Raw genomic sequence first — 15,217 nt, 5'->3', positions numbered from 1 at the left:
GCATTAATACTAAATTGTTATAGAGCATGTAGATTGCATCACACTTGATTGCTGAGAGATAAATGATGGTCAAATGGCACACACACCCCCTGCTCTTCACTGAGCAAGTACGGCAACTTTTACTGAGGTTGTCCCAGTTTTGATTTTTTTCCAAATACTTTTACATAGAAAATGTAAAATTCTGTTAGACTGTGTTCAAAGTTAGACTATACCAGAAACAACTATAAAGTTTTGTAAAATTGGTGTAGTGGTTTTGGGTGATACTTTGGTGATGGAAATTCAATTTTACATATAAAAATAGATAATGGATGTTTACATCGAAGTGCCACTGTATATATACCTTTAATTACTTATTGTGCAGCATTGTATTTATCAGCTATCCTCAAAATCATTTGCATAATTTCATTATGACAAAGGTTTCTTACCATTTAAAAAAAGTTTTTAGAAAACTCAGCAAAGCAATTATGCTTCGTAATTCTCACCATGTTGGAGGTCGTAGTTTCTTTTTGATCCCCTGATACACTTTAAGAGATTTGACTGACCACTCCTTCTCCGGTCTGTGACTCTGTTGAAGACAAAACATGGCCAAGTTGGAAAAAATACATTTAGTGTATTGTTTTCTTTACAGTGTTTTAAATTAGATTGGATTTCTATTTGTACAGTACTATGAACATTAAACAGTAAATAAAACACAAAGAATAATACCATTCACAGTGTGTCACAATGTTTATTTTCCACAGCATTTTAATGTCCAAGCACTTTTCAGATATTACTATTTATTTTATGGGCAGCATGGTGGTGCATTGGTAGCGCTGCTGCCCCGCAGTTAGGAGACCTGGGTTCGCTTCCCGGGTCCTCCCTGCGTGGAGTTTGCATGTTCTCCCTATGTCTGCGTGGGTTTTCTCTGGGTGCTCCGGTTTCCTCCCACAGTCCAAAGACATACAAGTTAGGTGCATTGGTGATCCTAAATTGTCCTTAGTGTGTGTGTGCCCTGCAGTGGGCTGGCACCCTGCCCGGAATTTGTTCCTGTGTTGGCTGGGATTGGCTCCAGCGATATAGCGGGTTGGAAAATGACTGACTGAATGACTATTTGTTTTATTCTAAATGATTAAATCATCTACATTTAGTCATCAGCTTGAAATTTGTGAATAAACAGTACATAGACCACTATGTTTATTTTTCTTTCTGGAGATTTTTTTATAAATTGTGTACTCATTTGTGTGAGCAGGGTTTGCCTGATAAGAAGTTAGTACTTAACAAGTTCAGACTGAAAATATTCCTGGGGATGGTATGCCAAAAAAGAAGGCTGAGAACCTCTTCTTTTCGAGATCCAATAAGATAAATGCAACATGCAATATTTAAACCTATCAGTACAATAATAAATAATAACAAAAGCAAAAATACAAAACTGACAGAGACCAGAAGAAGCCATTATTCTTTAATTAGCAGACTCCAGCTCATTTACAAAACAAGTAGGGAACAACAAAGAAAACAGAAATATGGCAATTGATATGGAGAGGAAGCAAAAATACAAAATATATCAAAGAAATTATTGTAGAGCTACAGACTTGGTGACTGTACTGTAGCCCCATAGATACAGTGGTACATTAGTTAAGAATTCAAAGATCTTCTGAAACACTTAAATGAAGGGAAAGCAAATAATTTGCAGTAGAGATGTGAATATAGAAAAAGCCTAACTAACTGATCCAGGAAGAAAATTCCAGATTAACCACAAAGATTGAATGAACATTTGCCTCAAATTGTGTGATACCTGAAAGATCAGAAAAAAGGCCATAGGAGGTGCCAGAAGTATAAGTTGGAAATCTCAAGTGCTGAAGCAAATGGAAGAGTTTTAAGCATGACTTGATATGCAGTGTAGAGGAGCCTTTCCAAGGGTAATGTCTCCAACAGTTCAAGACAAATCTCGGGCAGCAGCTTTTCAGACTTTTAGTGACCTGTTGATTCTTTGTGTGGGAAGCCAATCAAAAAGAGAATTGCACTAGGTGAGACAAGAGTTAAGAACAGCTTACAAATAAAAAAAAATAGAACTTCGGTATATGGGAAATAGTTTATTCTTATTTTTGATTACATTATTTTCAAATTAAACTGACCTTTGCTTTATGCAAAGGAAAAAAAAGTATTACACCAACCCGTGGTAGTGAAGCGGAAGCCATTATCTCAAATGAAAGTTTAGATTTACCCATCAGTTTACATCCCTATTCTCTGCAGTGGTCAAGACCTCTAGGCAGTGGCTGAAAGGATGAGAGCATCCAGTTGATATGGTTTATACATGGTGTAAAGATAAACCCTGGGCTTTGGCTCTACCCTACAGTGTCCCTTTGGTCTAAGAGGTGAATCAATAAAGCATAAGGCCTGCATAACTTGAAGCTAAAAGATAAATTTGGAGTCTCTCTGTTATTTCATTTGTCCAGATACCATGTCAAATCAGAGTCTAATTAGCTTACCAAGACAAAGGGCCACCTGGATATCTATGCATATTGGATGCCTAGACTTCTAGCAAGAGCTGTTCTCATTTCAGGTTGTATTGGATATTATTTGTCACACTTATTACTTTGCTTCTGTTTAGGGCACATTAGGAATCAAAGGTTATCTATAATGCATGAATTAAAGTATAACCTTCTCTTCTGCTCATTTTGGTTTGTGACAGGCTGGAAAATGTGAATGTACAAGGGATTTGGGACACACCATTCAGGCCTACGGAGTCTGAAAGTGAACGCAGGGTCACCCTAGGATCCTTCACGATTAGAAATCAACCTACTATGGAGATTCCTGGTTCCTGCCTTGGTGCCCAAATAGGCAATGAGTTCCAGCAGCCCCAAGTCTAGATTAAGCAGGCTCAATTAAAATGAAGGCATGAATGGATTGATGGTTCACAACCGAGGTTAGTACTGAAAATAAATTAATATGCTTAAGTTAACAGCTTTTTAAGATGACGATTATTGAGTTAAATCCCTTAATCATAAAGAATATTTTACATGTCATAGTGTTTCCTCTCCAAATAAAATAATAACTTTTGCTAATAGACTCTTTATGCTCACACAGAGAAAGAGCTTTAATTAGTATTTTGTATTTTATGTAGGAAATATAAAAAATGATGATTGAATTTTCATGTATGAATTGTAACCAGCTGATAAGAGCATACAATCAGCAGCCTGTTTTCAACTGTCGTTTACAAAGTTATGTTCCAAAAACTTTTTGCGGTAAATGTGCTTGCCAAGTTTCACTGAAATTTCAAACCTTCCATTTAAAACTTAAATTGTCCTGTGAAATATTTAGATGTCCATTCACTATGTGCAATATGAGACAAATTATTTAAAAATCGAAGCATAAATCTAGCTACCTGAAGGCTGAATAGAAGTAGGACTTTGTTCTTGGCAATTTGTTACTGAAACCCACTATTTTGTATTAATATTTAATATAATGATTAGCCTTACTAATTCAATTGTCTACTTACAGCTCTAATATAAATAAAGATTATCACACTGCACAGTTATAGAAATGAATACACCACACCAGGTAAGTCATGCAAATATTTTCTGGATAAGTCAATAGTACTTCTGAACATAAAAGTCTGTAGCATGATAAAAAGTAACAGCACACATCATGCATAATATCACACCGTGATGCCATACAATTGTTATGCTGCTATTATTATTATTATTATATGGCTTTTGCTAAAAAAAAAAATTAGGTAATGTCTGTGTTATTTATAGATGAAGGTGGAAAAAAAAGAAAGTTAAAGATGTCTACCTTTATGCATAATTAATCTTCTCTTTTAGTTTTTTAGAGCAGAAATTATTCTCAACCAAAAACAAACGTCAATTTATTATACTTGTTGATTATGGTTCTCATATCATTTCTTGCAAAGTTGAAGCTAAATTTAATGGTGGCATTAATATTCAGAAATGCTCAAAAAGAGATAATATAATTTTTAGGTGTTGCAGTAACTTCATCACCAGCTTGCAGTCATTCTTAAGTGAAGTCTCTGTTGCTTAAGAACATGCTTTTGCAAACTTTCTATAGGAAAAAAATGCCTCTTAAAGCTTGTTAGAAGCAATCTTAGCACTAACAAGGACAATCCATCCATCCATCCATTATCCAACCCGCTGAATCCGAACACAGGGTCACGGGGGTCTGCTGGAGCCAAACCCAGCCAACACAGGGCACAAGGCAGGAACCAATCCTGGGCAGGGTGCCAACCCACCGCAGGACAGACACAAACACACCCACACACCAAGCACACACTAGGGCCAATTTAGAATCGCCAATCCACCTAACCTGCATGTCTTTGGACTGTGGGAGGAAACCGGAGCGCCCGGAGGAAACCCACGCAGACATGGAGAGAACATACAAACTCCACACAGGGAGGACCTGGGAAGCGAACCCAGGTCCCCAGGTCTCCCAACTGCGAGGCAGCAGCGCTACCCACTGCGCCACCGTGCCGCCCAACAAGGACAATATCTACTGTAAATAACATAGAGTTATAATTATGAGTTAAGCACCTGAATATGCCCCAAATTAAAAACTTAGTTTTTAATAAAACGCAGTTAAAGACTTCTTTCTTTGTGCATACAGCTAATCCCAGACACATTAGTCCTATATATTTTATTAAGTCATCTATAATAAACTATTTACACAAATTTGTGTTGCCTATATAACTCACATGACCACAGTTTAAAAGTGGCTTGCAACTTTGCCGGTTAAATTATAAAGTGTGTGTTATTTAAAAATATAAATGAAAATTGTTAAGCAATTTGTTCTTACAGCAAGTTTGTAATACACCATCTTTATGTTGTGTTTATTTATCATATATATTAAAAATAAAAGGATAATACAATGCAAATGGGTCACACAGAAGTATATATACCCATTATTATGTTCTGACTGTTTAAATAATTTGGTACCAATCATTTGATTAGATGGTCTGCATATATGACATGCCAAAACTGATTATATGAAGGTAGCAGTAGTGAAGTATTTTAGAGAAAGCAAAAGTGATCCAGCACCAAATAATCTCCTCCGTGCACCATGCAGAAGTAGGAAAACTCAACAAGGCAAGCAGCATGTGATGGGATTCTTAAGTGCTATTACCCAAGCAAAAGCTTCACACTACAGCCTCTACCTCCAAGAGGTCTCTACTTACGCACTGCAGTTCTGGTCTCTGCAGTCTTTGACGGCTCTGCATATAAAACCATTGGAAATAAACAAGCAGGGGTGATTATCATTGACCATCATCACTGAAGTGAGCATTTTATTTACAGAAGTCACAACTTATGCATTTGTCGTTACATGTATTATAATTTTTTTCAAAATTGCCACATCACTAGCCACTCACCATTATACTTTTATGTGCAAAAGGAAAGTAAGATATAAAATATGCAGTATACCACACACTACTTACCCGCACTTCTTTGTAGAGTTTTAAAGATGTGCTGTTCAAGATAAAGTAGCGATCGTGAAAACTGCCTGTTGTCAAGCCTAATAAGTTCCTCTCCTCACGAAATTTCATCATTCCATGTTTAGAAGTATCCACCTTGCTGGCTATTGACAAAAACAAACAAATTTCATACATGTAAAGTTACTATTTCACTGCAATGTCAAATATAGGGCTGCAACGATTAGTCGACGTAATCGACGACGTCGCCTACAAAAAATCATCGACGCAGATTTTTTATTGTCGACGCGTCATAAACAGCAACCTTCAATAGAGGCTCCAGTCACAAAAAACCACATTGGTTTTTGTAACTGCAACGCACTACATGAAAGTCTGGGGGCAGCATCGTTTGTTATTGTTTGTCAAGACTGCACATAGTCCTACCAACGAAGAAGAACGTCTGAGGAGAAGAAGAATGTAGAGGAAAATAATCGTGGTTGCAATGGCGAGTCGGATAGAGGAGGGGGAAGGAGATGGAAAAAAAATTGAGACAGAAACTTTCTAAAGTGTGGGAGCACTTCATCAAAAAAGAAAAAAAAGTTGAATGCAGATTATGCAAAGCGGAGCTTTCTTTTCATGGCAGCACTACTGCGATGCATGAGCATCAGAAACGCAAGCATCCTGGAGCTGTGATGCTGCCGTCTCTTGAGAGGTAAGTTTTAGCGAGTAAAGTTAGTGTCATGTGTTAACGTTGATGTTTGTACTATAATGTGTATATCAAGGTTTCGACAATGACAGTTTTTGGTTTTTTTTTTGTTCTTTATTTCGCCTTATACAATTTCTTGTATTAGGAAATTGTTTGTTTTCTCATACCTCTTGGGGTCAGAGCACAGGGTCAGCCATTGTACAGCGCCCCTGGAACAATTACAGGTTAAGGGTCTTGCTCAAGGGCCCAGCAGAGTAGCATCTCTTTTGGCAGTGACAGGGATTCAAACTGGCAACCTTCTGGATACCAGCACAGATCTTTAGCCTCAGAGCCATTAACCCTTAAACCGACACATACTTGGGGGTTAATGCACCCCTGGACGGCAAATACTTTTTAGCTGCACTTTTTAAGTAAATGTCACAATTCACAAAGAAAATGGAACACGTATTTTTTTTCATGCAAAGAGTATCACAATTACTGCAACACTGATCATTTTACACACTGCAAATGAATTGTAAAAACTATAAAAAAACTACTGCAATAATCTATTGTTATATGTTCAAGGTGCAACTGAAGCCATTAATGAAATACAGTAAATCACCGAGCCAACTGCGCTTGAACTGGCTGCACACAGGCACACAGAGGTAAGTGCTGACGCTTGCAGGCCAGTTTAGTGTAGTGGCTGAATCCCGGGGACAGTGGTGCTGACAGATCAGCTCCGGCGTGCTGGCAAATTGCTTTGTGAAGCGACTATAGCAGGTGCGGCATTCAATGAATGTATGTCGTCGAATATACTCGCCCCCTGCATGCTGGCAAATTGCACTGAGACACGACTTTAGCCGGTTGCGGAGTTCAATGAATGTATGTCGCTGCATATACTCGGCTTCGGCGTGCTCCCAAATTGCACTGGATACCGACTCTACCCAGTTGTGGCGTTCAACGAATGTACTTTTCCGAATATACTCGGCTCTGGTGTGATGGCAAATTGCAGTGGTAAATGGCGGTTTAAGGGTTAAGTGATTATAATTTCAGTTATGTTTGCTAACGTGTTTCGAGTGAATAGGAGTAGCTGAGCTGTCCTAGTTTTTTTTTTTCTTCTTTTTTCATATAATATTTGAGTTCATATGAATAGTAAACCATCTCTAATTAACGTTAGGTAACTTGCGTTTTGAAGTATATCAGTAATTAGCTTGTTACAAATTTTAGTCCATTATTTTTTATTTTGGCATAATATAGTACATGATGTGATAAACTACAACACTTTTCCTTCGGAGTGTTATGATTAATACATCTTTCTCTGTCTGCAAAATCATTCTTGTGTATTCCTGCTACATTTACTCCCTCTGAGCGTCTCTTCTCAGCAGCTGGGAACATTGTCTCAAAGAAGCGAGCCAGCCTCACACCAGAGCATGTCGAAATGCTCACGTTCCTGCACTGCAATCAGGAATATATGAACTGAATCTTTTATAAACTGTACATTATTGTTTTATTTTATTTGAATTAAACCTTTATTTAAACTTATGGACTTTAAGACACACCAGTGGCCATTTTTGGTTAAGTTCAATGCACTTTTTTTGTTTAAAGACTATGTGCACTTTAGTTTGTCTTGTTTAATGTATTTCTTTTTTATTGTGATGGTCACACTAATATAAAACATCTGATTATTTTCAAATTCATATATTTCACTGGTTATTTTAATTTGATTATTATTAATTTTAGTCGTGTTAATGCAGAGACATCAGGGTGACATTCACAGGTGGACAGACAGGAGCAGATGAGGTAAGACATGCACTGGAGCCCAGAACAGGATGTGCAACCACAGGTCGCAGGCATCAAAATAGTCAGGCATGAAATAATCATGACTAATCATAAAAAAATTAACAATTAGTCAACTACCAAAATAATCATTAGTTGCAGCCCTAGTCAAATAGGAAAAATAACTACAGTATGTGCCAAGAAAAAGAAACTGCTCTTTTAGTTTAAAAAAAACAAAACAGTACACATAACAATGGTATTATTATTTAGCCTAAGAAACAATTAAGATTTGAAAAACAAAATATCACGTGTGTACATTTCAGAGAGAATCCAGAAGTAACAATGACACATGGAAATGTTCATACCCCATAATTCAGAGTTAAAATGTGCCCTAAAACAAGACACTAAACATTAAACAAATCCATCATAATTACCAACAAATCCATTATCTTAGCTACCTTTAATTAATAGTTCAAAACAGTTGTTTTAACAACATCCTCTGGATGTAAAACTACATCTTGAATTGTGTTTGTTATTATTGTGTTTGTCATTATAAAGAATAAAAGAAGAAAAGAAGACGATAGTCACAAAATTAACAGGATTTTATACTTTGATATTCATTTATTTATTTGTACTCGCAGGCATCATGAGAAAAGAAGAGATTAGCCATTTCAAAAGTAGCAACAAAGGCTGAAACTATTACCAACAGAGATTAAATAAAATTAAGTGATGTTCACATGATTTATAAAAATGTCGTTTATAGTTTACTTGACAGAGTTTATCAAATTTATTTTGTGTTGTTGGAATTCAGTGTTAAATACAAATTCAGTTTTTTAAGCATTATATACTGCTTGCGTGGACTAAAGCCTGCTGTGGCAGGTCTCACTTCTGTTTTGCGCTCAGTTCTGCTGGGACATGCTCCTGTGCGCCCTATGATTCTGCCTTCAGTGATATTTTAGCTGTACATAAAAAGGAGAAATCATATGAACAAGATATGTATTTATACAAATGACTTCTTTCCATGTGGATTCACTTTAGTCATTGAACCTACAGTATTTTATGTATTATTTATGTTTTCAATCTTCATGACCCCTCTAGGAGTAGGAGTTAACCTGTGATACAAAATAATTGCACTGCTTGGTTATTGCACTGGAATATTTTATATATATATATATATATATATATATATATATAGGTTTACAAGAGAAGCTAGATGGCAATGCCAGTTCGATTGATGGCTGTGAAATCTTTAAAGTGACTAGAAGCTGTACACCAGGCCCTCTGTCACATACAAGATGACGGGCAGCTGGCAGTAGGTAATGAAATTAATTATGTGACAGGTTGGCACAACAGAAGTGTTTGATAGACATCTGAACCACAATCACATTTTAAAAAGCCTTAAAACAAAGGATGGTGAATGGTCACTACTTTAGCATCTTTGATCTGGTTAGGGGATTAAGGGAGGCTGGCATATCCCATTGATAGCTCAGAGAAAGGTATATTTCACTGTACTGAATAATGCTTTAATTGTGGGACTTCTCTGACATTTATACGATGCTAAAACTGAATGAAAAGTATGCAAAGTTCTGTTGCAATGATGCAGTGATTCACAGTTACACAGTGGACATTAATAATGGTCACTGTCTGAAATGTACATTTTTTCATTGGGACTTCATGGTCTGCTCTTCGATAACCAAATGACATGTGAGTTGGGTTATCTAACAGCTCTAAATGAGTAAGTATACAATAGAAAAAACAAGTCATTTTTCTAAAATATTAAAAAGCTAACATGCATAGGGACCTTAAATTAAGCTAACTCAGAAATGGAAAAACAGCTGGGCAATGAACACTAAAAGAATAGTTAATATTTTATAGCTGTGAAAGGTTACCTGCACAAAGGACTTCCAAAACCCTTGATATCTCAGCTTTTTAAGCAATTAATACAACTGGATATAGCACCAATCATTTTAGGTGTGTTTGCATAAAATGCGAGAAACACCTACTGCGATAGTCATGTCTGCCTATCTGTCTGTCTGTATGAAACAATGCAGCCCCCAGTGGTACAAATTTGTTGAAATGTGGCACGCTTACTCTGCAAAGAAATGTACTGAGACAGTTCAGTTTTCATTGAGGTATCACAAACACATTACATTGTGAAGTTTTGTAATTTCAAAATCTGCCATTGAAAAACATTGGCACATCTACAAAATTGTCTGTCTTGGAACAGAGAAACATTCTGTGCGACTTAAACTACAAACTACTTTACTGTTTCCTTTTACCTTGACAGTGGTCACACCAATTTGTATATTTTGTATATTTTCCTATTTTTCACCTCTGATAGCTGCTACTGATAGCAAACAGATCACCAGTACAAGTTATTGAAACACAAATAGACTGTGAGAGTGGGTAGGAATTTACTTGCTGTCACAAACTGCTTGTGCAGTCCTGGGCAGGTAATCCTGCATTTGTAAGTCATGCTGCGTGTGCATGGAAATCTCTGCCACAGGAAATTGTTTCTTCTTTACAGAGTTTTCTGAGCTGCTGGAGCACAAATGAAACAGAACTAGTTTATCAGCATCTCACATCTTCTGATGCTTTAAGTTGTAACAGGTAAGTTAAATGATTTTCCTAACCGTAAAAGTATAAAATACAAGCAAGGAAAACTAAATGTTATCTAGATATTAATGACTCTGTGGCATTTAAGCTGTTATCTGCAGATTATAATGATTCACTGCTTCACTGACACTGTAATTTACTATCAGAGTGCCACATTCACCTAAAATCCATAAAAGTTAGTCACTGTAATTAGGTTTGCCTTTTCTCTTCTGTTATTCCCTCACATTTGTCATAACTGAACTGCAAGTCCTATTTCATGAAAATTACTATGGTCAGACAAGTTCAAACAAAAAATAAATTAACTACAAAAATTATTATTTCTTTTTCATTTATTTTAGGTTGTTAATTGGCAATTGCTGTGGTGGGCTGGCGCCCTGCCTGGGGATTGTTTCCTGCCTTGCGCCCTGTGTTGGCTGGGATTGTCTCCAGCAGACCCCCATGACCCTGTACTTAGGATATAGCGGGTTGGATAATGGATGGATGGATACTTGGCAATTGCAACTTGTCACTGTGTATGAATATAATGTGTGGGGGGTGTTTGTGTGCAAGTTAGAGTGATCTTTGTGATGGACTAGAGTCCTGTTCAGGCCTGCTTTCAGCCTTTTGCCCAAACCTGGTGGGATAGCCTCAGGACCCTGCAATCCTGAAATGGATTGAGAAAATCCTAGAACCTAGCTACAGAACTCAGTCTATAAAAGGCCAAAGTGCCTGCACAGTCCACGAATACATCTGAATGATATGCCATGCGTACATTTTCCAACTTGTTTAAATTATCTGAAGATTAAGTTGTGGAATATGATCACTGAAGTAAGACTAGATCATATAAAAAAAACAATTGGGATCAGAAAATATTATCACTTTTCCAAAGTATATAAATAATTCAATGCATTATTAAAATCAATTTTGAAAGCTCATTGCCTTTTACACAGCAATATTATTATTTTATATTTGTCATCATATAAAATTATGCATAATATTTTTGTTAATGTCAGAAGTTGGACTTTTCCATTAGCAGTGAAGTTTACAGGTAACTAGAAATATCTTCTCTGATCAGTCAGATAATAAAAACGTTGTTTATCAATGTAATTACCTAAATAGATCAACATAGCCTCCATGGAGAAATTTCTTTTCACCACCAAGTAACTTTCAGTGCCTAATGAATGGACGATGGGTAAAACCTTCTCTAGGAGGTGTAGTGGCCGTTCTAAAAGAAACAGAAACAGGCAGTAAAAGTTAAACCAGAAAACAATGTAAAACAAATTCAAATTATTTATTCAATGCAGTAACTATAACACAATGAGCTATAAATTACATAATGAATATTTTGCAATATGTTGGACAGTTCATAAACAGACCATATATGTGTTGAAAAATGAACTTTTTAAAACTTGTTGTACTGTTTATTCTATATGAAAACACACAACTGAACGTGGCAGCACATATAACAGGATTGTTTTATTTTTGAAAGAGGCTTATTTGTGGAATAAGTGTTTCCCTTACATTGGACTTATGCCCTGCTAACAGATATTTAATATGGAATATAATGGAGATGAATTACACATCCTGTTATAGCAAATGCCCTTTATGGCACAACTATTAGGAAAACCCCATATCTTTGGCAAAAAACTTAAAAGACTGCATTTTACTTGGAAAAGTGTATATATTGTGCACAGAATTTAAAGCTCCATTCACACTGGATTATATCTGGTACTATTTTTTTAATTTAATTTTTAGCCAGTCAAATTAAGCTCTGCAAAAGAGAATGCAAGCAGAATGTATTTTTTCTGTTTTTAAAAAGTGCTTTAATGCTGTGGCAAAGTAGTATGCAGTATAAGTTATCACAGGAGAACAAGGTCTATACAGTCAACTGCATTAATCCTGTTTACATTAGCTTAATATTTTTTTCCTTTTGGGCAAAATACTGTTGACTATATCATACTAACAGTCAATAAATCAAATTTGTATTCACTGTGTACATGTATCTCTACCCAGCAAGTGTAAACAGGTGACTACACCAGAGCTTGTATGAATAAAAGGGTCTGAAGGATATGCAGCTATTAGTCTTGTGTAAGATGATGGTCACACATGATTTAGACCCGGAGTGAAGGTAAAGGGAGAAAGCAGTGAAAAAGAAAAGTACCAGAACAAGTGGAGGACAATGCAATGAGGAAAACAGCCACAGCAAATCAGAGGTATCCTTGTATTTTTTTCCTTTGGGGCCTGGGAAACATGGCAGGGGTTAAAGAGGAATAAACGTGTCCAGAGGCAGCTTGGGCTTATGTGTCAAAACCAGCATATCCTCTCCTTTACTACAATGCTTGTCTGGAAAGAGGCTGATAATCTTCATGATGATACAGTGTATAATAGTGGCAAGTTCAAGAGGTAAACAACAAAATAAAGGTCACAGAGTGGAAAAAATCTGAAGGAGCACAGGATTAGAATGCTATCCATCATGCTCTATGAAAGTACTGTTAAATCTTTCAGCAGAATTTCTGGGTTTAGTCCAAAATAAAAAATATCAATTTAGGTTAGTGACTTTCTGGAATTCAAATTCTAACAAAAAGTTTATGGGTGAAAACACAGTTGTCTGTGAAGGAGACTTGGTATTTGACAAAACTGTATTAACAGTTTTCTTCTTTCTGCTGGATTTAGCAGTGACTGTGCTTTAGATAAATGTTTTTTCATTGTATTAAATACTGTACATAACACATAATATTCTTGTTTTATCTTTGTCTATTCTGTTGACTTAATGATTAAGTACTTACCTGTTTCTTCTTTTTCATTGACCTCAAAGCAGCACCAGTAGTCTTTGTCCTTTACGGGAACTTTCCTGCGGTCCAAGATCTCAAATGCTAGTTGTGCTGCTGTCATAGTGGCTGGGATCTAACAAGTAAATGCAAGTAATGTTTTGTGAAAAGTTAGGAAATTAAGAATCATATATATTAATCTGAACTGCATAGTTTTTCCCCAGACCATTCATCACAGCTTATGCTAATACTTTAATGATTTGTTTTCTGTCATGTATAAAGTGGATGTTAAAACTACGTTTGTGCCCTGTAAAGTCCAGTAGTAATTTTTTAATGGCTTGTATAGCAAGTGCACTGTGCTTTATTGCAAAGAAAAAAAGTACTGACAGATCAGAGTGTTCAGCGATTCACTTGAAGTAATAAATAGATTGCTTTATTTCACCTTCACATGCTGCTCTGCTGTCTCCTTCTTCTCTTCGAGGTATACTGTGCAAATAAAATCACCAGCAGGCTGAAAGAATAAAGAAAATCTATGAAGAGGAGGCACAGAGCTGTTAAGAAAAAAGACATCCCCTCAGTGTCTCACTTCATTTAAAATTTAACAACTGGTTAAAATATACAGAATGCAATGTGAAAAAGCAGCTATCCAGCTGAAAAATGATGTGTCATTTGCCTCTCTGTGCACATGGTGTTATTTACAGTACATGAATTTGAATACATCAGTATATTTACACTGCCCCAAATAAAAGAATGACATCAGGAAATTTGATTTGCACATTGGATACACAGCATTGTCATTTAACAGTTTTCACTGCCACAGGTTAGTTCTGCTGGATCTGTCCTGAGTCTGACAGATACAGTACTTTACTGTGATTGTACCTGATCCTCATCTTTTGTCTTCCAGGTAATACTGTAAATCTCCATAGTGGCTACATATGGCTGTATTTTCATCACTCTGTGATGTTCCTGTCTGGGCTTTAATGAGGAGTGTAATAAATGTGATTCATTATGAATTGAAGCCTGGCCTCTTGTCTCTCATTTTGAACACTTCAGATCCACTGTAGACTGTGCCAATGTACATCATTCTAGAGTCTAAAAAAATGATTCGTAGACTTCTGTTCTCTTATATAACATCCATATTCACCAAACAATAATAACAAGTATATAAAGTCTTCCCTAAAAGACCAAAAATAACCACTTGCCATACTACCTTAAATTTAAAGGCTCGGCACAGTTTAATACCATAAATTTCTAGACAAGGACATAAACCTAGCTTTATTATCATTATTACTATGGATTAGAATATATCATTGAACAAAAGATTTCGGTTTAGTTTTCAAAAATACAAAAAGAGTATCACAAAATCAAGGTAATGTAGTGAAAGCAGGTAGCAAAATAGGAAAAAACCTATAAAAATTAAAGAAATATTATTTTTATTATTAAAATGCTTTAAATTATTATTAAATTTCAGATGTTCCACCATTTATTACTTAAAAGAAGTATAAGCAAAACATCCAACTGACAGTTTAATGAGTATCTCTTGTATCTATTTAAAGTATGGTGTTACATTAATTGTGTGTTTATATTCATTGTCTGCTGCTAGAACTGTCCTGCTGTCACTCATCTGTGGGAGACAAGCAAGTTAAGAATTTAAATGTACTGCGTACACTTGACAATAAACTTGAACTTGGAATAAAGACGTCACAACCTCATCTCTTCAAAGTGGATTTAAAAAGAAAAATCAGCTTACAGGAAGAGAACTGCTGGAACTGATGTCTCGAAGTTTGATGATTGCTGTGATTTCATCCAACTGTTTCTTCAATTGCTGCTCATTCACCTTTTAAAAGATTCAGAAATAAATAGGTATGTGGCCACAAAAATACCTAATAAAGGCCAACTAACGGTAGCAAAATTAAGGCCCAATATATCAAGTACTAATTGCTTCCATATTCTTTGTACTACTGGAGAAGATAATTATAAAGACAGCGCAAAAATCCC

The 15,217-nt window shown here is 36.0% G+C and overlaps 1 protein-coding gene across 8 annotated transcripts in view; it reads right to left on the bottom strand.

Moving 5' to 3' along the window:
* The window catches only part of LOC114649973 (arf-GAP with Rho-GAP domain, ANK repeat and PH domain-containing protein 1), a 365,104-nt gene that overhangs the window by 25,499 nt on the left and 324,388 nt on the right, over positions 1–15,217 (bottom strand). For 7 of the 8 annotated variants that reach the window (XM_051926528.1, XM_051926526.1, XM_051926532.1 and 4 more), the window contains 7 exons: positions 14,970–15,056; positions 13,662–13,730; positions 13,238–13,355; positions 11,563–11,676; positions 5,423–5,562; positions 5,165–5,200; positions 483–565 (listed from right to left, as the gene is read on the bottom strand). In XM_051926528.1, coding sequence (XP_051782488.1) covers positions 483–565; positions 5,165–5,200; positions 5,423–5,562; positions 11,563–11,676; positions 13,238–13,355; positions 13,662–13,730; positions 14,970–15,056 — 647 coding nt within the window. The remainder of the gene's footprint in view (positions 1–482; positions 566–5,164; positions 5,201–5,422; positions 5,563–11,562; positions 11,677–13,237; positions 13,356–13,661; positions 13,731–14,969; positions 15,057–15,217) is intronic. The other variant, XM_051926531.1, reaches the window with a different exon arrangement.

This window comes from Erpetoichthys calabaricus, chromosome 4 (assembly GCF_900747795.2).
Source record: "Erpetoichthys calabaricus chromosome 4, fErpCal1.3, whole genome shotgun sequence".
In the NCBI taxonomy this organism is placed as follows: domain Eukaryota; kingdom Metazoa; phylum Chordata; class Cladistia; order Polypteriformes; family Polypteridae; genus Erpetoichthys; species Erpetoichthys calabaricus.
Note: the sequence above shows the minus strand (reverse complement) of the source record. Positions and strands in the feature narration are given on the sequence as shown.